General features: G+C 42.4%; 1 protein-coding gene across 2 annotated transcripts; it reads left to right on the plus strand.

Moving 5' to 3' along the window:
- The first annotated feature begins 2797 nt into the window (after positions 1-2797).
- On the plus strand, positions 2798-27820 carry elac2 (elaC ribonuclease Z 2). 2 transcript variants are annotated; one of them, XM_034189675.1, is made up of 23 exons: positions 2798-3252; positions 3670-3720; positions 4401-4471; positions 7350-7414; positions 7543-7600; positions 7682-7750; positions 14692-14747; positions 14826-14884; positions 15126-15198; positions 15316-15428; positions 16961-17059; positions 17142-17280; positions 19184-19269; positions 19549-19670; positions 20245-20344; positions 21604-21742; positions 21857-21895; positions 21995-22104; positions 24599-24701; positions 24787-24907; positions 25547-25625; positions 26608-26752; positions 27417-27820. In XM_034189675.1, the coding sequence occupies exons 1-23, from the start codon at positions 2963-2965 to the stop codon at positions 27621-27623; spliced, it is 2394 nt and encodes a 797-aa protein (XP_034045566.1). In that variant the 5' UTR covers positions 2798-2962; the 3' UTR covers positions 27624-27820. The 2 variants fall into 2 exon arrangements, with proteins under 2 accessions (XP_034045566.1, XP_034045567.1); XM_034189676.1 differs by having other exon boundaries at positions 2821-3252; positions 20248-20344.

The following is a 27820-nucleotide window of genomic DNA, read 5'->3' on the forward strand; positions in this document are numbered from 1 at the left end:
CACAGAAAATGATCACGCAGGAGACACTGAATTTCTTTTCCTGATCAGGAGAGAACAAATGAGCGAGTCCCTTCATCAAGAACTGTCGTCTGCTCTGAAGGCCCCGCCCATTTGCTTCTCCTTTTTATTAAATATAGTTACATACAAGCATATAGGAGTGACAATATCACAAAACAATGGAAAGACACAAAGTCTGGTCTCTCGATGATATGAAAACTGTTATGGCTTTGAGTCCTCAGTCTCCTAGGCTTCCCATAATAATGTCCAGCCCTGAACCAGTGTTCCGGTCACCCTGCTCTTCCCTCAAGGCTGAACCGTTAGTTAAAGATGCACATCTGTGCTTAGCAAAAATATAACTCTAGCAAAACAGTTTGCACATTGACTAAGCCAAAGATCATCTGCTCACTTTCTCGTGTGACAGTGTTAATGATTGCTTGAACAGTTCAGTGTGTAGTGCTTTGATAATGAGTAATTATTTAAAGGAATAATGGTACATGAACTCTCACACATGCATACATGTATATATGAAAAATAGAGAATAGAATCAAAGACACAATCACAGAGAGTACATCGAAGTAAAGACATTAATATTTGATAATATATGAGGGCTGTCAATAAAGTAATGGTCCTTTTTATTTTTTTCAAAAACTATATGGATTTCATTCATATGTTTTTACGTCAGACATGCTTGAACCCTCGTGCGCATGCGTGAGTTTTTCCACGCCTGTCGGTGACGTCATTCGCCTGTGAGCACTCCTTGTGGGAGGAGTCGTCCAGCCCCTCGTCGGAATTCCTTTGTCTGAGAAGTTGCTGAGAGACTGGCACTTTGTTTGATCAAAATTTTTTCTAAACCTGTGAGACACATCGAAGTGGACACGGTTCAAAAAATTAAGTTGGTTTTCAGTGAAAATTTTAACAGCTGATGAGAGATTTTGAGGTGATTCTGTCGCTTTAAGGACTTCCCACGGTGCGAGACGTCGCTCAGCGCTCTCAGCCGCTGTCGTCAGCCTGTTCAAGCTGAAAACCTCCACATTTCAGGCTCTATTGATCCAGGACGTCGTGAGAGAACAGAGAAGTTTCAGAAGAAGTCGGTTTCAGCATTTTATCTGGATATTCCACTGTTAAAGGAGATTTTTTTAATGAAAGACGTGCGGACGGGTCCGCACGTCGGGACGCAGCCGCCGCGACGCTCCGCCACAGGAAAAACACCTCTGTTGAAAGCCTTAAGGACAAGTTGGAACATGTCCTGCCTGTTAAACAATTTCTCATATACTCACTCCACTGAAAGCCATCAAAAGCCGCCTGGATTTTACAAATGGTTATCAACATGGAGGTGTTTTTCCTGTGCCGCCACACCGCGCCGGCTGCGTCCCGACTCGCGGACCCGTCCGCACGTCTTTCATTAAAAAAAATCTCCTTTAACAGTGGAATATCCGGATAAAATGCTGAAACCGACTTCTTCTGAAACTTCTCTGTTCTCTCACGACGTCCTGGTCAATAGAACCTGAAATGTGGAGGTTTTCAGCTTGAACAGGCTGACGACGGCAGCTGAGAGCGCTGAGCGACGTCTCGCACCGTGGGAAGTCCTTAAAGCGACAGAATCACCTCAAAATCTCTCATCAGCCGTTAAAATTTTCACTGAAAACCAGCTTAATTTTTCGAACCGTGTCCACTTCGATGTGTCTCACAGGTTTAGAAAAAATTTTGATCAAACAACGCGCCAGTCTCTCAGCAACTTCTCAGACAAAGGAATTCCGACGAGGGGCTGGACGACTCCTCCCACAAGGAGTGCTCACAGGCGAATGACGTCACCGACAGGCGTGGAAAAACTCACGCATGCACACGAGGGTTCAAGCATGTCTGACGTAAAAACATATGAATGAAATCCATATAGTTTTTGAAAAAAATAAAAAGGACCCTTACTTTATTGACAGCCCTCGTATATTGATAATATGGGGAAAACCCTGTCACAGCCGTCTTCGTTAAAAGTTAACGTCTGAAATGAATAAACAGCTTTTGTCGTCATCTAATGGGTGATGTGAGCATTTCAGTGCTTCTTGTACATTTCCTACGTGAAACCCAAAACTCAGTAAAAACATTTATGTGTCAGAAATGTATGATTTATTTATCGGCACTCAGGGGTCAAAATTTAAAAATGCTCCAATCATATTGAAAGCTATACCACATTATGCGTCTGATCACAAAGATAGTATAGTTTGTATAGTTTGGACTATCTATGACTGAATGCCATGGGGTTATGGGGTAAAAAGGTGATGCAAATTATTGGTTGAGGTAATAGGATTAATAAATGGAATAGTTTTGACTGTGTTGAATGCTTGGTTTGTAAAGTACATGTCAAAAAATGTCGATGTACATTGGATTCTGTGGCATGTGACATATGTTACCCTGTAACGTGATAACTAAGCATGACACATGGTACAAACTATTCCTTTTTAAAAACCCTGTTAACCAATAATAAGGGATATAAACAGCTTGCATGTTAGACTGGGATGCCAGCGACTCGGGTTCGCTTCCCGATCGCACCCTCAACAACAGTGCTGGGGTGGAGTGGGACACACGTGCCGTGGGCCCTTCTGGAAATACGTTTGTAACTTTCGTTGGTTACCCACGTTAAAGATAATCCTCATTTCATTTCATGTCCCATTATTGAAATATATTGGGCAAATAATCGTATTGTTTATATTAACGTTGAATGTATGATATACATTTATTGACACAAAGCCAAAAAATAAAAATTAAAAAAAACAAAATGTGACTGGTCATTGGTTCAGACTGTCAGCCAATGAGGGCCAAGAACCTGCACGTCATCACTAGGGGCCGGAAAAAAGTCCCATGCGTGAATTTCACCTCCGGAGCTGTGGTTGTTAATGAAAGCTAACAGTGCGTCCGTCGGTGGTCATGTGGTCATAAAGCGCGTGCTGTGCCGTGCGTGTCGGTGATTATGAGTTCTGTGCCCGTGAGGCTGAAGTCTCTGGCGGTGCTCTTTAGGCTTGCGGCGCGCTGTGAGCGGCGCTTCCAGCGGAGTCTGTCTCACTTCGTCCGCTCCATGGAGGAGAGAACCGCTCCGGGTCCGGGGACCGCCGCGCAGAAAGAGCCGCTGCGACGGCAGAAAATTAAGGAAAAGAGGAGCAAGACCGGAACGGACGGACCGAGCAACGTGTACGTGCAGGTGGTCGGTGCCGGAAGCAGAGACGCTCCTCCGTCGCTCTACGTCTTCTCCAACCTCAACAAGTATGTGTGTCTGTCTTTGTTTGTGTGTCTGTCTTTGTGTGTGTTGTCTGTTGAAGTAATCCTCCTCAGTCAGTTTTTACTGAAGCAGTCTAACTGGAGTTGTGCTCAGTCGAGTGCTGCCTCTTTGTCAATCAGCCCTTCAATAATATTAATCGTGTTTTAGTCACATTGTGGTTACTGTGTTTGTAGTTAATATTATACAAATAATGAATGTTTATAAGTTGATACAAATCATCACCAAAACAAACTCCACCATGTTTAGCTACACGCTGCCCCTGGTACTGTGAGCATGCGCAGTGGTCGGGCCGTGCAATGACAAATTTCATATAGCACCAAAATTGCACACTAAAAAATAACTATTGCACGGTAAATGAAACACAACGGCAACTAATGAAACATCCCACCTCTTGGCTTCAGGTACCTTTTCAACTGTGGCGAAGGAACGCAGAGACTCATGCAGGAGCACAAGTAAGACTGTCGGCCTGTTGCGACACACGCACACACACACCTGAAGCTGGCCGTACACTACGTAGGAGTGCCCGTTAATGCGGGTTTGCGTAAGGTAACGTTCCCATCCTGAACCAGTCTGGCAGTATTAACATATGTTGAACTTAATGTAAAGTACAAATTTGTAACTTTTGCTGGCTATACTCTGTACCACTGTGAGCCGTGACATGGGAGCCTCACTCCGACCTTTGAACTTTTACGAGAGTTTGAAGATTTGAATGCAGCAACAGAAATCGGCTCAACTCATCGGATTTGTGATTTGTAACATCAAAATGGATTCGTCGACCGGTTTCATGGTACATTTACTGCGCTTGAGGAGTTTGTGTATCGATGTAATGAAATACGTTATTCTAAAGTTAATTTTCCATTGATGTTTGTTAATTAACTAGGGTCCACCCTCTGGGAGGACAGGTGTCCACGTTTATCCTCCTGTGCCAGCTGGTGTGTCCAGGATGCCCAGAGTTTGTCTCAGCATCAGGAGTGGACCATTGTCTCGATATACACATTGTTCTTCTGCAGTCCGGTGCTGCATTACGTTGGTGCTTTCCGTTACGATAGTTGAAGGTAGTGTACGGCCGGCTGGAGTCACTGTGACGGGCGGAGCTGCTGTTTGTCACTGCGGACGTGTCTTTCTGTGGCAGGTTGAAAGTTTCTCTCTTGGACAACATCTTCATCACCCGGCTGAGCTGGGAGAACGTTGGAGGTTTATCAGGTTGGTACATCTGTCTCACACCGTTTGATTTTCAATGAAGTCTCAAAGTTGCTGCAAGATGAAGCACCAAAATAAAACATGCTCGCAGTTACCTACAAATCAGTGTAGGGGGCGCTCTATCAGTATTACCTTATTTTGCTGAGTTTGACAGCCAGCTGTACTTTGCAGCCAGTCACGTTGTCACTCGGGTGTCACAGATCGTAAAACTCACGGTTCGTATGAGACACGTTATTTTAATTTTTTTTTTTTAAGCCACAGATCGAATCATGTTTGGATCAGCAAAACAAACAAACAAATATGACTTTACCTTCAGTTAGGGCTGTATGGTATGACCTAAAATTCATATCATGGTATAAATTGAATCCCTTCATGGTAACTCGTATATCACAATATAAACTTAAGTGTAAAAATCATAATGTGTTTCTCAATGGGTCTCTTAGGAAAGCTAAATTGACCAAATAAATAAATAAAAACAACAAAAAATCTGGCTGATCTGGTGGAACTCTACGTGCCGACCCGGGCTTTGCGGTCGCAGGATGCAGGACTTCTGTGTTCCCAGGGTGAAGAAGAAGTCAGCAGGTCAAAGAGCCTTTTTCTCCTATCATGCACCCACCCTGTGGAACAGTCTTCCTGCGACTGTGAGTCAAGACTCCAAACCTATTTTTATTCTCTTTCTTATGAATAGTTTTTATTTTTATTTGTTTTATTCTTTTACTTCTGTTTTATTTATGTATTTGAAATGTTTTTTAATTCATTTTTAATTATTTATTAAATTTTATGTTGACTTGTTTTATGTAAGGCGCCTTGAGACGGCATTTGCTGTGATTTGGCACATTATAAGCTAATTAAATTAAATTAAAAACAGATAAGTAATTTTGAAAACATTTATTGTGCAGATCTCAAAACTACAGGTACAATGTTCCGGAAGGTGCATCTAAGATGCGAGCCTGGAGTTGATGTTTTGGTGGAAGAATTAAATTTATTTACGGTTGGGTCAGAGGCTGAAGTTTCATCTGTTGAACCTTAGATGGCACACTTGCTCTCAATACATGAAGCGCTTTCAGGACGGTCACTGGTGCTTTTCTTCATTTACAAAACTCAACAAGAAACCACCAAAAAAAAATTTATAAACATACTTAATTTACTCATATTTGAAGTCTGGCTATACCGTGCAGGGCTACTTTCAGTTTTAAAAAATGAGTAGTGAAAACAAGGATGTTTTCTTTGTCCTGAAAGAAAAATGAAAACAAGGTGTCCAATATTTTACATGATATTTTAAAATAAAATACTGACTGTGTGGTTGTTTATTTACTTGTTTGTTTATTTATTTTTTACTAGATTGGGAGGTGCTGCAGCTTGCATGCCAAATATTCACATTTTTTTTTTTATTCCTGATATGTACGTACTTATTTGCTGATACGCTTCATGTTGCAGTTTAGTACAATAATTACCATGTTTTCTGCAGTATAAATTGCACCTTTTTTTCTGGATTATCAGATCTTTAATTTGGGATTTTTGTGCACTTTTTTCCATGTGCTCTTTATTATTGGTATTTGCTCTTTTTATTATTACTTTATTTTGCTTAGTGCTTTGACTCCTGTGACACAAAGAGTCATTGTAACCATTATTACTAAGTATTTCATTAAGTAGAATATGAAAATGCTCAGTAAAAATATCATTAGTATTTTCTTAAGTGTAGTATTAAAATGCTTGTTAATATAAAACTATTATTAGCATTTTATTTTATATAATGTTTTAAAATGAACTACTTACCGCATTTTCCGCAGTATAAGTTGCAGATTGTTTTTTTTTTTTTGTAGTGTGGGAGGTGCTTTGATTTATACTCCAGAAAATGGGGTAATTGATGGGTAAATTGCAACATGAACAGTATCGGTGAATAAATAAAGAAGTAAATAGCCTCAGTCAAAATCATGAAAAGTAACAAAAGCAATCAGCAAGAGATTTCTGATGTCCACCAATCCATATCTGATGTTGCAGACTGAACGGTCTGCCCTTAAAAATTGGTCCGCCTTTTGCATCTGTGCATGCATCATTTCGGAGCTCAGCAGCACATCTGAGACAGAGTCTCTTCACCCAAAGCGATCAAATGGATTTATGGGATTATTAACCATCAGATGATAAAGGTAAAACCTCTTAAATCATTCTAAAGTCAATTTTAAGCAGAAACGAGGTGAAATTTCTGTGACGCTTTGAAATGTCCAACGCGCATGGAACGCATCAACTAGCTGGTTTAGTCTAACAGGGTTTGTGTTTGTGTAGAGAGTCCCAGAAGCAGCTGGCTGAGGGGGCGTCTCTCTACAGTCTCTCTGTGGATCAGGGCTTTGTTACAGAGGTCAATATTTTTAAAATCATAACATTTTTGAACTTTAATTAGTGGGTGTCGTCCTAATTCTGCTCTGCGTGTGTTCGGTGTTTTCCATTGGACCCGGAGGATGGATTTACAGAATTCTGCATGCAGAGTCTCAGTTTGGTATTTGTCCAATTTTGCAAACTCTTGGTTGGCGAGCGGGTCCAGACCTCACAACCATAAAGAGAAATGGATTCAAATCCAGCTCAAAGTATTGAGCCGGATTTGAATTGGGACGTCTACTTTGGTGTTTTTTCTGATGTCATAAAAAGCCCTTCTTGCCTCGTCTCTCAGGTCATTTACAACTTTGTTGAAGTTGCCTGTGGTGTTGATGTTTATTCCGAGGTAGGTGTCGTTTTTTGTCTGTTCTAGGACCGTCTGATCCAGGAAGAAATGATATTTGTGTGACTGGACTTTCTGTCTCTCTCTTTGTCTCTCTCGCTCTCTCTCTCTCTTTTTCTCTCATGTTGAAGTATTCTAACATCTGTTGATGTGTGTTTTTTGCTGCAGGGATGTTGTTAACCTTGAAGGACATAGGCATTCTAGATTGTGTTCTTTCTGGACCACCACATCTGGTGAGAAACACACTCACACTGTAGACACACCGTGTATGCTACTGTTTGTTTTTTTTTGTTTTGTTTTTTTATTAATCTAACACTTTCCTCAACTCTTTCATCTCTGGTCTGTTTCGTTTTCATGACAGGACAAGTATTTGAGGGCCATAAAGACATTTTCCGGCCCACTGGAAGGCATCAACGTGTGTACGTTAAAATAGCAAAAATGTTTTTACCCCAAATGGTGTTGGTCTTGAGTAATATTTGTGTTGCGTTGTGTGCACCCAGTGGTTCGACCGTACACAGAAGAGACGCATACAGACGAAACAATGACCGTTCACCAGGTCCCCATATTTGGTGAGTTCATGTGTAAATAGATGACATTAGGTTAAACATATCCTGGCATGCCTTAACCCAGCCACTACACCCTGCTATTGAGGTGGGCGCCACTACTGAGGTATTACCTACATTTACAGAATTTGATATTATCTCACTAGGCATGCTGACAAAACTCGTAATGTCAACAAAAAGTACAACCTGTTTATTTGATCCTATACCAACAAAACTGTTTAATTTTTCAATTTCAATTTATTTTCCTTTATATACAGCCAAATCACAACAGAGTTGCCTCAAGGCACTTCACACAGGTAGGGTCTAACTTTACCAACCCCCAGAGCAACAGTGGTAAGGAAAAACTCCCTCTGAGGAAGAAACCTCAAGCAGACCAGACTCAAAGGGGTGACCCTCTGCTTGTGCCATGCTACAAACAAAAATTACAGAAATAATTCACAGAACAATTCACAGACAAATATACAAGAATTGCTGTTGGTGCACAGGACAGGAGGATCGCCAACACAAACACAACTCCCATCTCTGGATGGAGCTGCACCTTAAACAGAGAAAAAACAGAATTAGGCATCAGAAAGACAAAAAATACTGTATAATTTGCCAGCATTAATCAGCAAGAAAAACAGAAGAAATACTAAGGTGATCGCCGGCCGCTAGCCCTAAACGTCACTAAAAGACCCAGAATTTAGGTGAAGTTGAGGCCGCGGCCCGCTCCAGTTACTAATAACATGAATTAAAAGAGTAAAAAGCGTAAAACAAAACTCTACCAGTATGCTAGCCATATGAAAGGGAAAATAAGTGCGTCTTAAGTCTGGACTTGAAAATCTCCACAGAATCTGATTGTTTCATTGATGCAGGGAGACCATTCCACAGAACATGGGCACGATAAGAGAAAGCTCTGTGACCGGCAGACTTCTTATTCACCCTAGGGACACAAAGTACTCCTGCACCCTGAGAATGTAAAGCCTGGGCCGGTACGTAGGGTTTAATTAGGTCAGCTAGGTAGGGAGGTGCCAGTCCATGAATAATTTTATAGGTTAGTAGCAGACCTCTGACCTCACTGGGACAGGAAGCCAGTGAAGAGCCAACAAAATAGGTGTAATGTGGTCAAACTTTCTGCTTTGTGTCAAAAGTCTGGCTGCAGCATTCTGAACCAATTGGAGAGCCCTAATGCTAGACTGCGGTAAACTAGAAAATAGAACATTGCAGTAGTCCAATCTAGAAGAGATGAACGCATGGATCAGGGTCTCAGCATCAGCCATAGATAGGATGGGACGAATCTTCGCTATATTTTGCAGGTGGAAGAAAGCAGTCCTAGTAATATTTCTAATATGGAGGCCAAAGGACAACAAAGGATCAAAAATTACCCCAAGGTTCCTCACTTTGTCAGTGTGATGTATGACTGGACAAATTGATGCAGATGTCTCACTGGACCAAGAACCATCATTTCAGTCTTATCAGAGTTTAAAAGTAGGAAGTTTCTAGACATCCAACTTCTCACTGCTGCAAGGCAGTCTTCTAAGAATTTTATGTGAACGAGATTACCAGCAGTTATCGGCATATATAACTGCGTATCATCTGCATAGCAGTGAAAGGTATTCCCAAAATGCCGCAATATGTGCCCAAGGGCTGCTATATAAAGCGAGAAAAGCAGGGGGCCTAAGACAGACCCCTGCGGAACCCCAAATTTCATGTCACTAAGGTTAGAGGTAGTGTTACTGTACAAAACACTGTGAAATCGACTGGTCAAGTATGACGTCAGCCAAGCAAGGGCGCTCCCAGTAATCCCAAAATGATTTTCCAGCCTATCAAGTAGAATATGATGATCCACTGTATCAAATGCAGCACTGAGATCTAACAGCAGCAGAACCATAGTGGTGTCCGAATCCATTGTAAGCAGAAGATCATTCACCACTTTAGTGAGAGCCGTCTCTGGGGAATGATATTTTCTAAAAGTAGACTGCAGTGGCTCAAAGAGATTATTCTCAGTAAGATAGTCTATGAGCTGCCGTGACACCACTTTTTCCAGAATTTTAGAGCAAAATGATAGATTTGATATCGGCCGATAGTTTTTCAATACACTAGGGTCAAGATTAGATTTCTTAAGTAATGGTTTAATCACTGCAGATTTGAAACATTTAGGAACAGATCCAGAAGTTAAAGAAAGATTAATAATTTCCAGCACAATCGGCCCAAGAGTGGGCCACAGGTCCTTAAACAGTTTTGTTGGTATAGGATCAAATAAACAGGTTGTGCTTTTTGTTGACATTATGAGTTTTGTCATATCTAGAGAGATACTATCAAATTCTGTAAATCTAGGTAATACCTCAGTAGTGCCGCCCACCTCAAGAGCAGGGTGTAGTGGCTGGGTTAAGGCATGCCGGGATATGTTTAACTTAATGTCATCTATTTTCTTCTCAAAGTAATCTATGAAATCTTGTGCTGTAAAAGGAGAGTGAGCTACAGGTGGTTGTCCATGAATAAGTGTTGCCACCGTGTCGAACAAGAACTTTGAGTTATGCTTGTTTTTGTTGATCAAAGCAGAGTAATGGGTTTGCTTTGTAGCCAGTAATGCATGCTTATAGTCTAAGATAGCATCACGCCACGCAAGGTGGAATACTTCTAATTTTGAATGACGCCATTTCCGTTCTAGACCTCTTGATTTACGCTTGAGGTCATGCAGGTAATCATTGAACCAAGGTGACTGCGATTTGGGGGAGCACGGTTTCAACACAGGTGGTGCAATCATGTCGAGTGTTGTTTTGAGCACAGAGTTTAAACTATCCACAAGTCTGTCTACTGACTGGGTATTTGTCAAAAGTGAGGCTAAGACATCAGGCAGTCTAGCTTCTCATTCAGTCTTAGTTGAGGAGTTGATGCATCGCTGCAGTGATAAATAAGATTGTTGTTCCACTAAACACGGCAGCGAAACTGTAAACTTAAGAAGTGAGTGATCAGAGACCACTGATGTAAGAGGCATGATGTCAGTATTCCTGACAGCAATACCACGTGCAAGAACCAGATCCAGGGTATTTCCACTAATGTGCATCGAATGCATTGCTGAAATCCTAATGCATCCACAATTTCCATAAATGATTTGCAGAGGGGATCAGAAGGCTTATTTATATTAACGTTAAAGTCACCAATGATCAGAATGTTATCTGCTCTAGTTGACAAGTTAGAGAAGAATGCACCAAATTAATCTAAGAATTCAGAATATGGGCCAGGAGGTCTATATACAGTGACAAAGTAATACGGCTGATTTTTATTCTTCTGACCCTGGCAATGCGTAATATCCTGAGCGGAGCGGAGAATCAGATGCTCAAACGAGTTATATTTGTGACCCCCAACAGCTAATAAGCTAAACCTAGATTTATAAATAAGAGCAACACCTCCGCCTTGCTTTGCATCACGAGGGACGTGACTAAATGTATATGCTGGTGGGCAGGCTTCATTTAAGGGGAGGACAGCTGTAGGTTTAAGCCAGGTTTCACATAACCCAATCATATCTAAGTGATGATCAATAATTAAATCATTAATCAGCAATGATTTTGAGGACAGTGATCTTATGTTAATGAAACCCAGTCTAAGGACCTCAGTGGGGTTTACAGTTGAACTGTTTGGGTTTAGGGGTGGTTCCAGAGTGGCATATATAAGATACCTAGAAGTAGGTTTAGGTTTGAGACATTCCACGCGCGTTGTAGGTAGCAGACACGAAATCTTTGCTATTAGTGGAACAACCACTGGGCCATCCTCAATTTCAACATGATCCAATATAGTAATGGGTATTAAGTTTGCAAAGCATATCCCTCTATGATTTTTATGGACACGTCTACGGGAGCAGGCCACAGTCTCAACTTGTTGAATTTCCCTCCCTGGCATATAAACAGCACTATCACCATAGTGGATTTTCTGCACTAATTTCCCCGCTAAGCTAATGGATTCCACACCCACATTTGTCATAAGCCTTGCAGGGTCTCTAATCACCTGCTCCGTGGCCTGCTGTAGATTCCTAATGTTACCCTCCCTGTAGAGCTCTATCTATGTTCGCAGACAAGATGGCGGTACCTTCCCCAGTAGGGTGGAGGCCGTCCGGCATCAGCAGGCCACGGCGGTCCCAGAACGAAGGCCAGTTAGAGAATTCATCATCTGGAGTGCCCGTAACATCTAACTCCACTGCGCTAAGAAGCTGCTCTAACTTACGGACACGGCTCTCTAAGAGAGCCACCCTATCTTCCAACATCACGTAGGATTTATGGAGGGTGTAAAGTAGTGTACTTTGTGCATTAGGAAATTCAAGAATATAGCCAAGCCAGCACAAGCTAACCAATAATGGATAAGCTAACCACTCCTAAGGCTCACACAGATGCAAATAAATGAATTAAAGTTCACAGCAGTTACACTGAAAGAGTAGCAGAAGTATTAGAAATGTAGGAACAGTAAATATATATATACCACTCCTAAGATTAACACAAGAGTAAAGTGCTAAGCTAAAGTTCACAACAGTTACACTAACAGTTAACTAACAGAAGTATATAAAAAATGAAATGAAAAAAATGTAAACGAGGGTCCGAAGTTGCTAACGCAAGCTAACCGCTAGCGAAAATGGTAGCCGCTCCTAAGATTTACACAGGAGTAAAATAATTACTTAAAATTCACAGAAGTATTAACCAGGTAAAAAGAATCAGCTATAAAAATAACGATGGGTGGGAAGGGAGGAGTCGACCTAGCTAGCGAATGCTAACTGCTAGCGAATGCTAACTGCTAACGAATTACAACAGGACTATAGATAAATAACGTTCAGAGTAGATACAATTAATAACCAGAAGAGTGCTAAACAGAAATAAAAGAAACGTATACAACCGTGTGAAGTTCAGAATAGCGTCACAACAACAAACAATCCGTCGGAAACAAGTTGCCAGATCTGTGAGCCAGCGTCAGCAGTTCAGTATCACCAGGACTTTAAGGACTTGTGGCCCATTCTTTGGTCAACTGTGCTGGAAATTCTTAATCTTTCTTTAACTTTTGGATCTGTTCCTAAATGTTTCAAATCTGCAGTGATTAAACCATTACTTAAGAAACCTAATCTTGACCCTAGTATTGAAAAACTATCGGCCGATATCAAATCTATCATTTTGCTCTAAAATTCTGGAAAAAGTGGTTTAACGGCAGCTCGTGGACTATCTTACTGAGAATAATCTCTTTGAGCCACTGCAGTCTGCTTTTAGAAAATATTCCACAGAGACGGCTCTCACTAAAGTGGTGAATGATCTTCTGCTTACAATGGATTCGGACACCACTACGGTTCTGGTGCTGTTGGGAGTTGGGAGCTACTGGGAGTGCCCTTGCGTGGTTGACGTCATACTTGACCAGTCGTTCTCACTGTATTTTGTACAATAACACTACCTCTAACCTTAGTGACATGAAATTTGGGGTTCCACAGGGGTCTGTCTTAGGCCCTTTGCTTTTCTCCCTTTATATAGCACCCCTTGGGCACATATTGTGGCATTTTGGGGTTACCTTTCACTGCTATGCTGATGATACTCAGTTATACATGCCGATAACTGCTGGTAATCTCATTCACATAAAATCCTTAGAAGATTGCCTTGCATCAGTGAAAAGCTGGATATCTAGTAACTTCCTACTTTTAAACCCTGACAAGACTGAAATGATGGTTCTTGGTCCAGTGAGACATCTGCATCAATTTGACCAGTTAATGCTTAGCCTAGGCTTGTGTGTCATACATCACAGTGATAAAGTGAGGAACCTTGGGGTAATTTTTGATCCTACATTGTCCTTTGACCTCCACATTAGAAATATTATGAGGACTGCTTTTTTCTACCTGTGAAATATAGAGAAGATTCGTCCCATCCTGTCTATGGCTGATGCTGAGACCCTGATTCATGCATTTGTCTCTTCTAGATTGGACTACTGCAATGTTCTATTTTCTGGTTTACCGCAGTCCAGCATTAGGGCTCTCCAATTGGTTCACCATGCTGCTGCCAGACTTTTGACACAAAGCAGAAAGTTTGACCACATTACACCCATTTTGGCGTCTCTTCACTGGCTTCCTGTCCCAGTGAGATCAAATTTTAAGGTTCTGCTACTAACCTATAAAATTGCTGACGGACTGGCACCTCCCTACTTAGCTGACCTACTTAAACCCTACGTACTGGCCCGGGCTTTGTGTTCTCAGGGTGCAGGACTACTTTGTGTCCCTAGGATGAATAAGAAGTCTGTGGGTCAAAGAGCTTTCTCTTATCGTGCCCCTGTTCTGTGGAATGATCTCCCTGCATCAATGAAACAATCAGATTCTGTGGAGACTTTCAAGTCCAGACTTAAGACGCACTTATTTTCCCTTTCGTATGGCTAGCATACTTTTATTTTATTAGTAATCAGAGCGTGCTGCAGCCTCAACCTTATCTAAATTGTGGGTCTTTTAGTGAAGTTTAGGGCTCGTGGCTGGCGATCGCCTTAGTATTTCTTCTTTTGTTCTTGTTGCTTAATGCCGACAAATTACACTGTATTTGTTGTCTTTCTCCCACCTGATTCTTTTTTTTTTTCCCCTCTGTTTGAAGTGCGGCTCCATCCAGAGATGGGTGTGGATGTCTTCTTCTGCAACCCTCCCATCCTGTGCACCAGCATGGACTCCCAAAACTTCCTTCATATTTGTATTGTCAGCTGTGTCTGTAGCATGGCCCAAGCAGAGGGTCACCCCTTTGAGTCTGGTCAGCTTGAGGTTTCTTCCTCAGAGGGAGTTTTTTTCTTACCACATCTGTGTTCTTGCTCTGGGGGTTAGTAAGGTTAGACCTTACTTGTGTGAAGCACCTTGAGGCAACTTTGTTGTGATTTAGCGCTATATAAATGAAATAAATTGAATTGAGGACATTATCTAAAAATGTTGATTTTTCTCTCCTGTTGACATTAAAACTGTCTGACTGATCCTGCAGGTGGAGCTGGAAGGGAATCCACACCCATGTCCCTGGTGGTGGCTTTTATCTGTAAGGTATAGGCCTCGCTGTCAGTCTGTACGTGTCGTAAGCTGAAGAGAAGAGTCTGGTTCTGATGTTGGTCTTTTTTCCAGATTCACGTGAAGAAAGGACATTTCTTAGTCATTCAAGGAAAGGAGCTTGGATTACCAGTGTAAGTGAATTTTATTTTTTTTTTCTGCAGTTCTGTAATTAATCACCTGCTTAATAATGACACCTTGTGGTTGATTACGGTATTAACAGTGGCTATCACCACAGTGTTGTGTTTTTATGATTATGGTCAACTGATGGGGAGAGGGGGTTTATTATTCATTATTATTAATTAATTTAATTCATTAATAAAAATAATTAATTAAAAGATGAAATTCTGAAAGTACCTTTTTTGTTTTCCACAGGGGCACATCGGCGATTGCTCCGCTCATCGCAGATCTGAAAAATGGGAAAAGTATCATTTACGAAGGAAAAGAGGTGCCTTGCTACACTTGCTGTTGGTGTGCTGCAGGTCCCGACTCCTTCACTGATGGAGTCGGGACCTTCATCAGTCCCGACTCCTTCACGACTCCTATCACCTCTGTTCTTCCACAGATCCGGCCTGAGCAGGTTTGCGCTCCTTCTTCACCCGGACTCTGCTTCATTGTTGTGGAGTGCCCCTGTGAGGCTTTTGTGGACACCGTCTGCACCAATCAGCAGCTTCACAGGTAACTTTTTCTGTATCACACTTCTGAAGTACAGTCTGATTTTGACAGTGACACAGTTGTAATTTTTCTTCTTCACACCACCACAGTGGAGCTGAAATGCAACAATGAAAATGTGCTGGACTGTTGTCTTGAATTTGATGCAGCACGTAGGTGCATGAGTGCTGAGGACCCCAGCAGCTGGAGAAGGCCAGTTAGACGCTCATGTTTCAGCTGGCTGTAGCAGATGGATGCTTACTTAGGAGCGGTGCTGTCGCTCCAGGAACCAAGGTGGTTCTGTGGTGTGATGGATACAGTGGCACGTGTCACCAACTGATCAGGTCTGGGAGCAAATGCTGGTGCCATGTGTGACTGCATGCACCACGTCACGGATCCATCTGTGATCTGGATGGAACGTGGGTGTCCCCTTGGTCTTCTCCAGCTACTGTGGTCCTCAACACTCAGGCGCCTTCATGCTGGATCGTGCACACAAAAATGGGTCACATGGTCAAAACGTCAGAGCTGATCATCCCTCGCGATGCAAGTAATCCTCTTCATTAGTGTCTCCTGGAGCAACCACGTGTTTGACACACATCACCATTTTAGCAGTACACAATAATTCTCTGAAGACAAATCAAATTTCAAATTTATTAATTTATATAGCGTCAAATCACGAGTTGCCTCAAGGCGTTTCACAAACATCATTTAAAAGGCAGAATAAAATGAACTAAAGATTAAAAACACAATAAAAAATTTAAAACATAAATAAATGGAATAAAATAAATAAAAGGAATAAAAGAAGACACACAATCATATAAAATACTAATAATAAAACAGGGGAAAAAAGTGTCTTCAATCTAGCCTTAAGTCTCCACAGAGTCTGACTGTCGGATCTGCGTAGGCAGATCGTTCCACAGAGCTGGGGCGCAGTGAGAAAAAGCTCTGTAACCCACTGACTTTTTATTCACCCTTGGGTCGCGCAGTAATCCTGCACCCTGTGCACGCAGGGCCCTAGCCGGTACGTAGGACTCAACCAGGCCAGCCAAGTAGGGGGTGCCAGTCCATGAACAATTTTATAGGCCAATGATAACACTTTAAAATCCCATCTCAAAGAGACCGGAAGCCAGTGAAGGGACGCCAGAACCAGAGTAATGTGGTCAAACATTCTGCTTTGTGTCAAAAGTCTGGCAGCAGCATTTTGAACCAGTTGAAGACCCCTTATGCTGGCCTGCAGTAAACTAGAAAACAGAGCATTACAATAGTCCAATCTGGGAGAAATAAAAGCATTTTCACTCAGTTTGTGTCTCCATCCCTCACAGCTCTCTGTCTCTGTGTACAGGCTGGTTATGATGTCCAGCAACTTCTTAGGGATCCCATGAATCCTGTCCCAAAGAGCAGTCTGATCAGCTGAATCAAATCAGATGTTCAGCAGTGTAGTTAAAAAAAAAAAAAAACAAACAAAAAAAAAACCTGACATTTCTTTAACTGAGGTCAAGTAAGTGAATTGAAAGTTATGTGAACTACAGAGCCATCATGTTAAAATCTGTCACCTTCAGATATCAGGAAGGAGGAGCAGAGGATCCGGCGGTGCTTGTGGTCCACATGACTCCAGAATCTGTTCTGAAGACGGATAAATACAGAGCCTGGATGGAGAGGTTTGTGACCACCTGCCGTCCTGGGGGCACTTGTTTTTGTTTTGGTGCCCCGGGGCTGAGGTTTGTCTCTGTGTTGCTGTAGGTTTCCATCCACAACACAACACCTGATTCTTAATGAACAGGCTTCGACAGTCCACCACATCAGGAGCCACAAACTTCAGGCACAGCTGAACATGATTCACCCGGAGATCTTCCCACATCTCCAGTCGTGGAAAACGAAGGTGACACATGTGTCGGATACACGTTCTCGCGAGTCTTTCTCTGAATTCACTTTATTTGTCTCATTACAAGTCCTGACGTAGAGTTCAACATATAAGCACCTGGGTCACATCCAGGGGGTCTGGGGTGTAGTTCAGTTGGATTTGGGTGCGGGTTGCACGGAGCATGATCACTAATCTCGAAAGTCACGTCACTGGCGCGACTGTTCCGTTTAGCAATTGTGACTAATATTGTTCTTACTAATTGAATAGTTCCATCTTTAATTTGTTGAAGAGCCCCGCGTTTAAAGCTCTTGTGGTTTATTGCTGCCTCTGTAAAAATCATGTCATGCTTGCAGATTGATTGATTGATTGATTGATTAATTATATTAGTTGTGCCAGAGGCAGTGAAGACAGAAGTATAAATAGAGCTGGGATGCTGAGGCCGTTGTCCTGACACAAAATCAACAAGGCGTTTGAGAAAACACACCTCTGGAGTGACGACTGTGTGATTGACTATAGATCTGTAAATAGCACTAGAGTGGAAACCAGCCTGCACCAGAAAGCTGGTTAACTTACATTTTTCTTACAAACTAGGAGCCTAACCCAAAGTGTATCAAGCAAAGTTTGTGTTTAATGACTGCGTTTAAGAAGACAACAGCACTTATTACATTACACGGCGCACGACTTGCCAAAAACTAAATAATAAACCTGCTGTAGAGTAAATTCATCTGACACAAATAAAACCAGCTGTTTAGTTTACGTTTCCACTCCGTCTTATGGTGTTAAAGTGTCTGATCGGCTCTCTGAGGCTCAGATTAAAGATACTGTGTGTTAGTTTACTTTTCTGTGCATCTTATTTAAATTAAGTTGGCAAGTTGTGGCTCAGATAAACACACTACAAATCTTGAATTATTTATTTTATTTTGCTTCACTTTAACAAATTTCCAGCCAATTCTGAATGTGCAAAAAGAATAACTGGATCCAACAAATGTTTCATTTCTCAAGACCTGCACTGTTGTGAATTTAATTTTGTTTCTGTTGCCTGTTTTAAATATAATAGTGGATTATCTCAGACACGTTTTGCTTTCATGGCCTCATTTGCCACTTTTCTCAGCACAATCAATCAATCAATCAATCAATTTTTTTTTATATATAGCGCCAAATCACAACAAACAGTTGCCCCAAGGCAACACTTGAGTAGTTCCTGAAATTAGCAGCTCTGTGTACTGAATTTGGCGCTCATGCCGCCTCGAGGCTCCGGGACTCAGTGCTGGGCCTTGGGACTCACACTTTCAATACCTGTGTCCGAGGACTCGGTGGCCAAAAATTAATAATGCAAACCCTGAAAAAGACTCAAAATAATCCACAAAGTCAGTAATATTTCAAACTTCATTCCTGTTGTTGGAGCTGTGTTGCCAGGTCTGCAGTTTACCTGCAGAATGGGCTACTTTTGAAGTATTGCAAATTATCCTGCTGCTTGTGAACACTTACGGTCCACCCCGCGCGGGATCGTGCTCCTTCGTGAAATGAGTCTCTTCACATTGACATAAATGTGTAAACCTGTTGTGCAGTGTGAGCGCAGTCCGGTGTCCGGGTGGGGAACGTCTCTTAAGATTAATCACAGCAGATTTAAACCTGATCGATTGTATGTCAACGTGAGCAGGACCACGTGGACGATGGCCACAACAGCACCACCTTCAGGCAGAAAAGAGTGTTTAGCCGACAGCCGCTTGGGATTGATAATTAGTTTACTTTGTAAGTCATTCCAAGGAACGTTTCTGTGCAGGAGTAAGTTCAGTTTCCTGGTTTTTGTGCACCGCTGTGTCTCTGAACAGTCTTTTGCAGCACGTGATGCGTTGGTGAGTGTGAAACCTGGAAAAGACGGTTAGAGAAAGACTTGTTTTTTCTTCTTCCTCTCCTCCAGGAGAGTCCGGCTGCTCTGCACGTCTCCCACGTCAGAGCCGAATGTCTGCTCAAATTCCAGCTCAGACCCGTAATGGAGTGGCAAAGGTTAGTTTGTCCTTCATCTCCTGTTAACTGACCAAATGTGACTCTGCCTCATCACAGGAACCATCCGCAACAGGCCGCTGCACTCGGCAGCTTTCTTCTTTCTTTGTACAAGTGTGAGTGTTTTTCTGCTCTTCTTCTGTCGAGCTCTGTAGAAGATCCAAGGTCAGCGGTGAAAAGAATCCCTCTTTCTTTCTTTTTTGGTTTCTTTTTTCTTCCCCCTGAAGCGGTGTTTGCAGCCAGTGGTGCGTGTCGTCTTTGACTTTGTGTCTCCTTTCTTAGAGATGCCGTTCCCTCCTGCAACCATGAGGAGTTTGAGAAAGAGGCGTCTGAGGTCCCAGACTTTCTGACACAAGTGGAAGCGTGCAGACAGTCATACTCCACTGACACTGCTCTGCTTTCCGGTGAGGTTTTTCCAACCAAACCCCCCCCCCCCCCCCCTTTTTTTTTTGTTCACTGTTTTAAGTCACACCTGTAGGGGGCGCTCTCAAAGAGGAAAAACCATATAAGTCACACCTTTTTCTCTGCAATATCAGTTTTTTAATTTGGGATTTTTGTACATTATTGTAGTCTACCGTAAGTTCCGGACTATACAGCACACCTGACTCAGACTCGGGAGGAGCTCGGAGTCGAGCCGCTGCTCCTCCCGAGGAAATTATGGTACTTCTTATTATTGACATTTATTCTTTTATTATTAGACATTATTTTATTTACAGTAGGGCTTTGATTCATGTGAAACTCTGACATAAATAGTCATAATTATTTTTGTTAATACCAAATGTGTTGTTTTTTTCTTTCTCAGTATGCAGGTCACACTGGAATGTAAATTGCAGGACTTGCAAAGTAATAATAACTTATGCTCTGGAAAATACAGAAGTATTTTTTTTTTTTTTTGTTATTTGTTTTATTTTTTTTCATGGCTTCTGTGTGTTGGCAATCTTGCAGATTCTATTGGTTTTTTTTGGTTTCTTTTAATAGCAGAAAGAGACAAGAAGTACCCAGAGGTGGTTTACTTGGGAACAGGATCAGCACTTCCGATGAAGACGAGAAACGTCAGTGGTACTTTAGTCAACATCAGGTATGGGTCATGATACATACATACAGGAAGCACCCTGTTTGTCCGTCTTTAACACATATCAGCCCGGGAGCCTGCAGGGGTCAGTCTAGCAGGAAAGGTAACAAAATTAGATGTGCCCAGAAAAGGTTTACGTAATGGCAAATAGAAGGAAATGGATGTGTGCCAGCCCCCTTGTCATTGACGGGCTGCGTTTCTGGTTCATGGTGGCAGGTGCACTAAACCTTCTCAGAACTGCTGCTTTTTCCGTGACTACATCAAAATGAACAGTTGTCACTTAAAAATGACTTGTCAGAACACAACATCACACCAGGGCTGTGAAATGACAATTGCGAAATCCGAAATCGAAAATTTGCAGGGTATTGGGGAGGGGGCAGAAAGTCTAGATTAATAAAAAAAAAAAAAAAATCGAATAATCTTGTCTGAAATCTTTTTTGAACAGCACAATGTTTATTTTCCACAGACAAAAAATTCTGACAATGTTTCCTGAGGGCACAAGATGCAGTTTGCTTTTTCCGTTTCTTTTAGCTTTCGGATGTGTTAAATTCAAGCCAGTGACAATTCCACGGATTCTTGTCCTCATTAAACTTGTCCAAACCGTGTTTTTCTTCATCTTCCCTCTGTCCAACGTCGCTCCGTGACACAGACATGCCGCAAAATTCTTCTTTAAAAACTTAATGGCTCCAAAACTATGTGATGACCACATGCTACTTTTAGCTTCTTGGAGCAGGGACGCAGCATCGCCGTAGCAACTGACCAGCCCCACTTTACGACAGCTGTCGTAACAGCCACACTTTGAGTGAGCCATTTTTCTCCACAGATCTGAGGACATTGATCTGTATCTGTTATACAGATCAGTGTCCTCGGACTTATAAAACTTGCACGTTGTTGTAAAAAAAAAAGCGCTTTGTGATAGGCATTTTAAAAACTCATTTCTCAGCGGTTCTACAGCTTCATGATGAAGTGGAGCAGAGGAAGATTTTCTGAAAAAGAAGACCTGAAAGTTGAGCTACAAATTGCCAGCTGTCACCGATGTTACAAATTCTCTCCTAACACAGTCAACATGGACGCTGGTGAACGTGATGCTTGTTTTCAGAGGCTAACATGCAGATGTGTAAAGAGACAAAGAATATACAAAATATTAAGAGAGGAACGACTAATGAATAATTTTTCCAGTTGGCACGTCATTGTATTGTAGATGCGTCCACACAGTGTGTCTCAGCCTCGCACACTAAACACTTTGTCTTCTGTCTTGCACGTAGCCCGACTCAGTCGATGCTGCTGGACTGTGGAGAGGGAACCTTCGGCCAGCTGTGCAGACACTATGGAGAAGGAGTGGATGATGTTCTTTCCAAGATCTCCACCATCTTCATCTCACACTTGCATGCTGACCATCACACAGTAAGCATCTTTCACTGTTTGGATTTATTCAGTACCGGACACACTGGAAATCCTCTGAGGCTGCTTCAGGCCTGAGCTGAAGCATTAATGCTGATCATCGGCCTTTTCTTTCAGGGGCTGGTGAAGATGCTTTATCAGAGGGCCAGAGCACTGGTGTGTACACAAAGCACTCACAAAACCACAGAACAGTGCTGCCCTTCTTTAGGAGTGTCAACATGAGATATTAGACTAACTTGTACTTTTATGTCTTAGGCAGAGTTAAGAAAACCGTTTGACCCCATCTACCTGGTTGCTCCGTCCCAGATCATGGCCTGGCTGAGTCTGTATAATGATCACTGTGAGGAGATTCTTAACCACATCAAGTACGTGAACAGAAACTGTACCCGTGTTCTGTCAGAAGTTCTTGACTTCCTCAACTGAGGCCTTGACAGTGGAAACGGGCACATGCTCTCTCCTCTTTATCATAAAATCCATGATCAGCTCCTTGGTCTACTTGATGTTAAGTGCAAGTTTATCTAAAGACATGCTGACTCATCTATGTTAAAGATCATGTCGGCATAAGGAGTAGAGAAGGGAGCTTAGGACGCAGCCTTGAGGAGTCCCCACATTAACGGTCAGCAGTTCTGATCATGCTGCTGCCCGTTCTAACCATCTGGGGATAATCTGACAGAAAATCCATCATCCGCCTGCACGTGGTCTGGGGCAGGCGCAGATTCTGGAACTTTGTGTTGAGCTTTATAGGAGCAATAATGTTGAACACCGGACTATAATCACAGAAGAGCGCTCACACAAGTTTCTACCCTCCAGGTGGGTAAGGACAGTGTGAGGTGTCCATTGTTCATACAGTAGTATTCAGAATAATAGTAGTGCTATGTGACTAAAAAGATTAATCCAGGTTTTGAGTATATTTCTTATTGTTACATGGGAAACAAGGTACCAGTAGATTCTCACAAATCCAACAAGACCAAGCATTCATGATATGCACACTCTTAAGGCTATGAAATTGGGCTATTAGTAAAAAAAAAAAAAAGTAGAAAAGGGGGTGTTCACAATAATAGTAGTCTGGCATTCAGTCAGTGAGTTCGTCAATTTTGTGGAACAAACAGGTGTGAATCAGGTGTCCCCTATTTAAGGATGAAGCCAGCACCTGTTGAACATGCTTTTCTCTTTGAAAGCCTGTGGAAAATGGGACGTTCGAGACATTGTTCAGAAGAACAGCGTAGTTTGATTAAAAAGTTGATTGGAGAGGGGAAGACTTATACGCAGGTGCAAAAAATTATAGGCTGTTCATCTACAATGATGTCCAATGCTTTAAAATGGACAAAAAAAAAAAACAGACGCGTGGAAGAAAACGTAAAACAACCATCAAAATGGATAGAAGAATAATCGGAATGGCAAAGGCTCACCCATTGATCAGCTCCAGGATTATCAAAGACAGTCTGGAGTTACCTATAAGTGCTGTGACAGTTAGAAGACACCTGTGTTAAGCTAATTTATTTGCAAGAATCCCCCGCAAAGTCCCTCTGTTAAATAAAAGACATGCAGAAGAGGTTACAATTTGCCAAAGAACACATCAACTGGCCTAAAGAGAAATGGAGGAATATTTTGTGGACTGATGAGAGTAAAATTGTTCTTTTTGGGTCCAAGGGCCGCAGACAGTTTGGGAGACGACCCCAAACTCTGAATTCAAGCCACAGTTCACAGTGAAGCATGGTGGCGCAAGCATCATGATATGGGCATGTTTCTCCTACTATGGTGTTGGGCCTATATATTGCATACCAGGTATCATGGATCAGTTTGGATATGTCAAAATACTTGAAGAGGTCATGTTGCCTTATGCTGAAGAGGACATGCCCTTGAAATGGGTGTTTCAACAAGACAATGACCCCAAGCACACTAGTAAACAAGCAAAATCTTGGTTCCAAACCAACAAAATTAATGCCTCGCAGATGTGAAGAAATCATGAAAAACTGTGGTTATACAACTAAATACTAGTTTAGTGATTCACAGGATTGCTAACAAAGCAGTTTGAACATAATAGTTTTGAGTTTGTAGCATCAACAGCAGATGCTACTATTATTGTGAACACCCCCTTTTGTACTTTTTTTTTTTTTTTTTTAAACTAATAGCCCAATTTCATAGCCTTAAGAGTGTGCATATCATGAATGCTTGGTCTTGTTGGATTTGTGAGAATCTACTGAATCTACTGGTACCTTGTTTCCCATGTAACAATAAGAAATATACTCAAAACCTGGATTAATCTTTTTAGGCACATAGCACTACCATTAATCTGAACACTACTGTACGTCTTAATCAAGAAGCTGTGTGGACACGGGCACTAATGAGCAGTTTTTCACTGTTGGATATTCTGCTGTACTATGTTCATACTACCCAGAAATTTCTGTAGCATATACTAGAAATAAGCAGGCAAGTATTAGTTACACATTGTGGGTGCACTACATGTCCGCCCTCATTTAAAGATGATGCATGTACCCACGTATGCTGCAAAAATTTTGATTTTGCAACACCAGGCTTTTAAACAGTTACGAATGTGTATTTTTATGATACTACTGTTTTCATGGATGTTTCCGCTGTTTTTTTTTTTTGTTTTTTTTTTTATGTTTCTGCTGTTCTTCTTTGGCTACCTGACAGGATCGTGTGGTCGAGTCTGTCTCCACACTGTGGAGGTAGTCCATCATTCAGATACTGTTTGATGACTACAAAATGCCCACTGAGTTTTTGGATACTGCACCCTGATGTACTGCTTTTATATCCAAGTAGTACACCAGTATGATTATTTTAATGTAATCCTTGTTGCTGCAGACTTGAGTCCTCTTGGTCTGTTTTGTTTTTCAGCTTGATCCCAAACAGATTTGTGTGTGTTGATGAGGGTGATGTCCAAAAACATGCCTCCAAGCCACTGGTCGGGTTGATGCTGAGACACAATAATCTGCAAACGGTCTGTTTTAGTTTCACATCCCACTATGCACCAGGGTTCACCGTATTCGGTGTGACGGCGCCCTCTTTCTTTCATTGTGTCTCAGTTCCAGACGTGCGCTGTGCGGCACTGCAAGTATGCCTACGGTTGCAGCTTGACTCACGAGTCGGGATGGAAGCTGGCCTTCTCCGGTGACACCATGCCCTGCGATGCTTTCGCACAAATTGGTGAGTAGCGCTGAGAATTTCAGCCTGTGGTTCACTGAGGTCTCAGAAGATGACCTGCACAGGCCCTGAAGCCCGTTGCGCCAGTGCAGCTGACAGAGTTTGGACTCCTTCTGGGCAGAATGCCAGTCTGTCACAGGTTAATTTCCCCCCATCAGAGGCTGGTACCATTTCCAACTGGGTGGACGGTGACGATGCAGGTGAAGTGTCTTGAGCGGGATTCAAACCTCAGTCCACACATTGGTGGTTCTAGTCCCTCCTGTGTTGACACTGCAGTGTGTCTGGTCACTAATGAATGCTACCAAACTGTGATTCTTTTAAACCATGGAAAATGTAGATTTACGACGCAGCTCACTCTGAATAATTGATCTGATGTTTTTTGATGCTTTGAGTCTCTCTGCCTGCAGTCTCTTCTAATGGTTCCCACGGGAACACGCTCCGTTGACTCTGTCTAAATTGCTTGACTGGACTCTGTCCAAGCAGAGCCTCTCAGAGACGGTGGGCTCATCCTCGATGTCTCAGCTCAGCGGGACAGACGGCGCGTGCCCGTCCTGCAGCACAATGGCTGCACAGGCTGTAAAGACCCGGTGGTCTGATGCTCGTGTGCTTCAGATGGGTGATTGTAGTTTGTCTTTTTTCCAGGAGAGAATTCAAACTTACTGATTCACGAGGCCACGCTGGAAGACGGGCTGGAGGCGGAAGCTTTTATCAAAAGACACAGGTGAAATGTCACACGATGATGATGCTGGTGTTGCTGTTCCATTCAAAAACAAACACAATTTGCTGGTTTCTAATGCCGTGTATCGTAAGATAATTTGAGAAATGTTTGATTTTTCCGTGAGACCTCCAAGGTTTCCACCAAACCTGCTGTCTTCATCTGGATTAACCACATGCAGACAGTGGCAGTGTAGTGGCAAGTCCTAAATTCTGGAACCCTCTTCCTCTGGAGTTATGCTCCATCTCATCCCTGCCCCTGTTTTGTTTTAGTAAACCATCAAGGTCATTGGGGTCAAAGTTTTTTTTTTGTTGTTTTTTGTTTTTCTCTCTGTCTGACAGGCTTGACACACACATGCAGGTGGATTCAGGAATTGCTCAGATGAAATCAGATTTGCCAAAGGTCAGACACTGGAGTCTAGGTTATTGAGAACAAAGGTTAAAAATTTATATTTTCAGTTTGTACCAAAGTTGGCATACACGTGGAGATGAGATCTCGCCCAGCGAGGACAAGGTCAGTCATTGGGTGATGGTTCAGGTCAATTTGGTCAAGTGTCAGATTGCGTTTGTTCTTACTCTCCATAGATACTATTACCTAGTTAAAAAAGTCTTGCTTTGCTATTATATTCCTGTGTTTCTTTGTTTAGAAAAACAGAAGTGTTTATTTGCTTGTAGATGATTGACGGGAAAAACCATTGTGATGCTCAGCAGCAATTACAGCTTTACTTCAACAAACAACAAAGCATTTGTGGAGTTTTCAGGAGTGTTTTTTTTTTTTTTTTTTTTTCTCAAGTCTCCACAGACACAGACAGGGCTATAACACCCCCCCCCCCCCAAGTATATCTTATATCTCTGGACTGTGTTCTCATTCTCAGAGTTGGCACATGTTATATTTCCCACTGAGACGCTGTTGGACATTGTGTCTCTGTCTTAGTTCCAGCTGTCAAATCAGATTTGGGATTGCTGACTTTATGCCCCCGTCTCCACAGCACCACCTCCCAGGCCATCGGTATGGGGGTGAAGATGAACGCTGACTTCATTATGCTCAACCACTTCAGCCAGCGTTATAGCAAAATCCCACTGTTCAGCAAAGACTTCACGGACAGAGTGGGAATATCATTCGACCACATGAGAGTAAGTCACGGAACACGTCACCCTCACGTATTCTCTCTCTCTCTCGCTCTCTCTCTCTCTCTCTCTCTCTCTCTCTCTCTCTCAAAAGTTACTCAGAGGTAAAATACTTTAGTTAATAAGGAACATGATATCAGATTCATCCATCTGTAGTCAAAGTATTTGTAAAGCACCAAGTTGACACCGTGCTGACAAAACCCTGCTGATGTCCAGTGATCAGGCACACTCGGCGTGTGGGTAAAGAGCCGCTCCTCCACCTGCTCCAGATCCACACGGTCACCCCGAGGTTGAGCTTTGACAGTTGCTCGCTCTCTGGAACCCTGTTGCAGGTTTTACAAGAGAGACTGAGCTGTGGCCTCCTCTGGTTCCCTTTAGAAATTTGTGTTACACGGCTTCTTCAGCGGAAGAGTTGAATGTGGGGAAAAGAACTCCTTCAGACCTGAGAGTTTATGACCTATGGATGGGTTCCTCAAAGTAACCCTACTTCTACTCAAGACAGAACGTATTACAGTTTGTGTGTTCAAGTCTTAACTCTCTGTGTGTGTGTGTGTGTGTGTGTGTGTGTGTGTGTGTGTGTGTGTGTGTGTGTGTGTGTGTGTGTGTGTGTGTGTGTGTGTGTGTGTGTGTGTGTGTGTGTGTATACACGTACCTAATGTCTTGCTCTCAGATCCGCTTTGGAGACTTGAAAGTCCTCCCCAGGCTGATTCCTGTCCTGAAAACCCTCTTTGCTGGAGAGATCGAGGAGATGGAGGAGCGACGGCAGAAGAGGGAGTGGAAGACGGGCAGCGGGTTGATGTTCAGCCAGGGTGATAAACGAGAACAAGAGGAGGCGGCAACAGAAAACCAAGACACCAAGAGGCTGAAGGCTGTCTGAAACTTAAATCAGCGGAAACGTGAACTCGGAGAAACAAACTTTTCCCGCAGATATCCCGAGTTGTTTTAATTTTAACGACCATCAGCAAGTCTGAGATTTTTATTTGCTTAGTTTGGCTTGTTTTGACGTCGAAGCTTGTGCTGAGCTGCACTCAGCCTTTTACAATAGACATAATAAATCAATACCACAGAGTTTGA

The sequence above is a fragment of the Thalassophryne amazonica genome, chromosome 16, assembly GCF_902500255.1.
Source record: "Thalassophryne amazonica chromosome 16, fThaAma1.1, whole genome shotgun sequence".
NCBI classification, from domain to species: Eukaryota; Metazoa; Chordata; class Actinopteri; order Batrachoidiformes; family Batrachoididae; genus Thalassophryne; species Thalassophryne amazonica.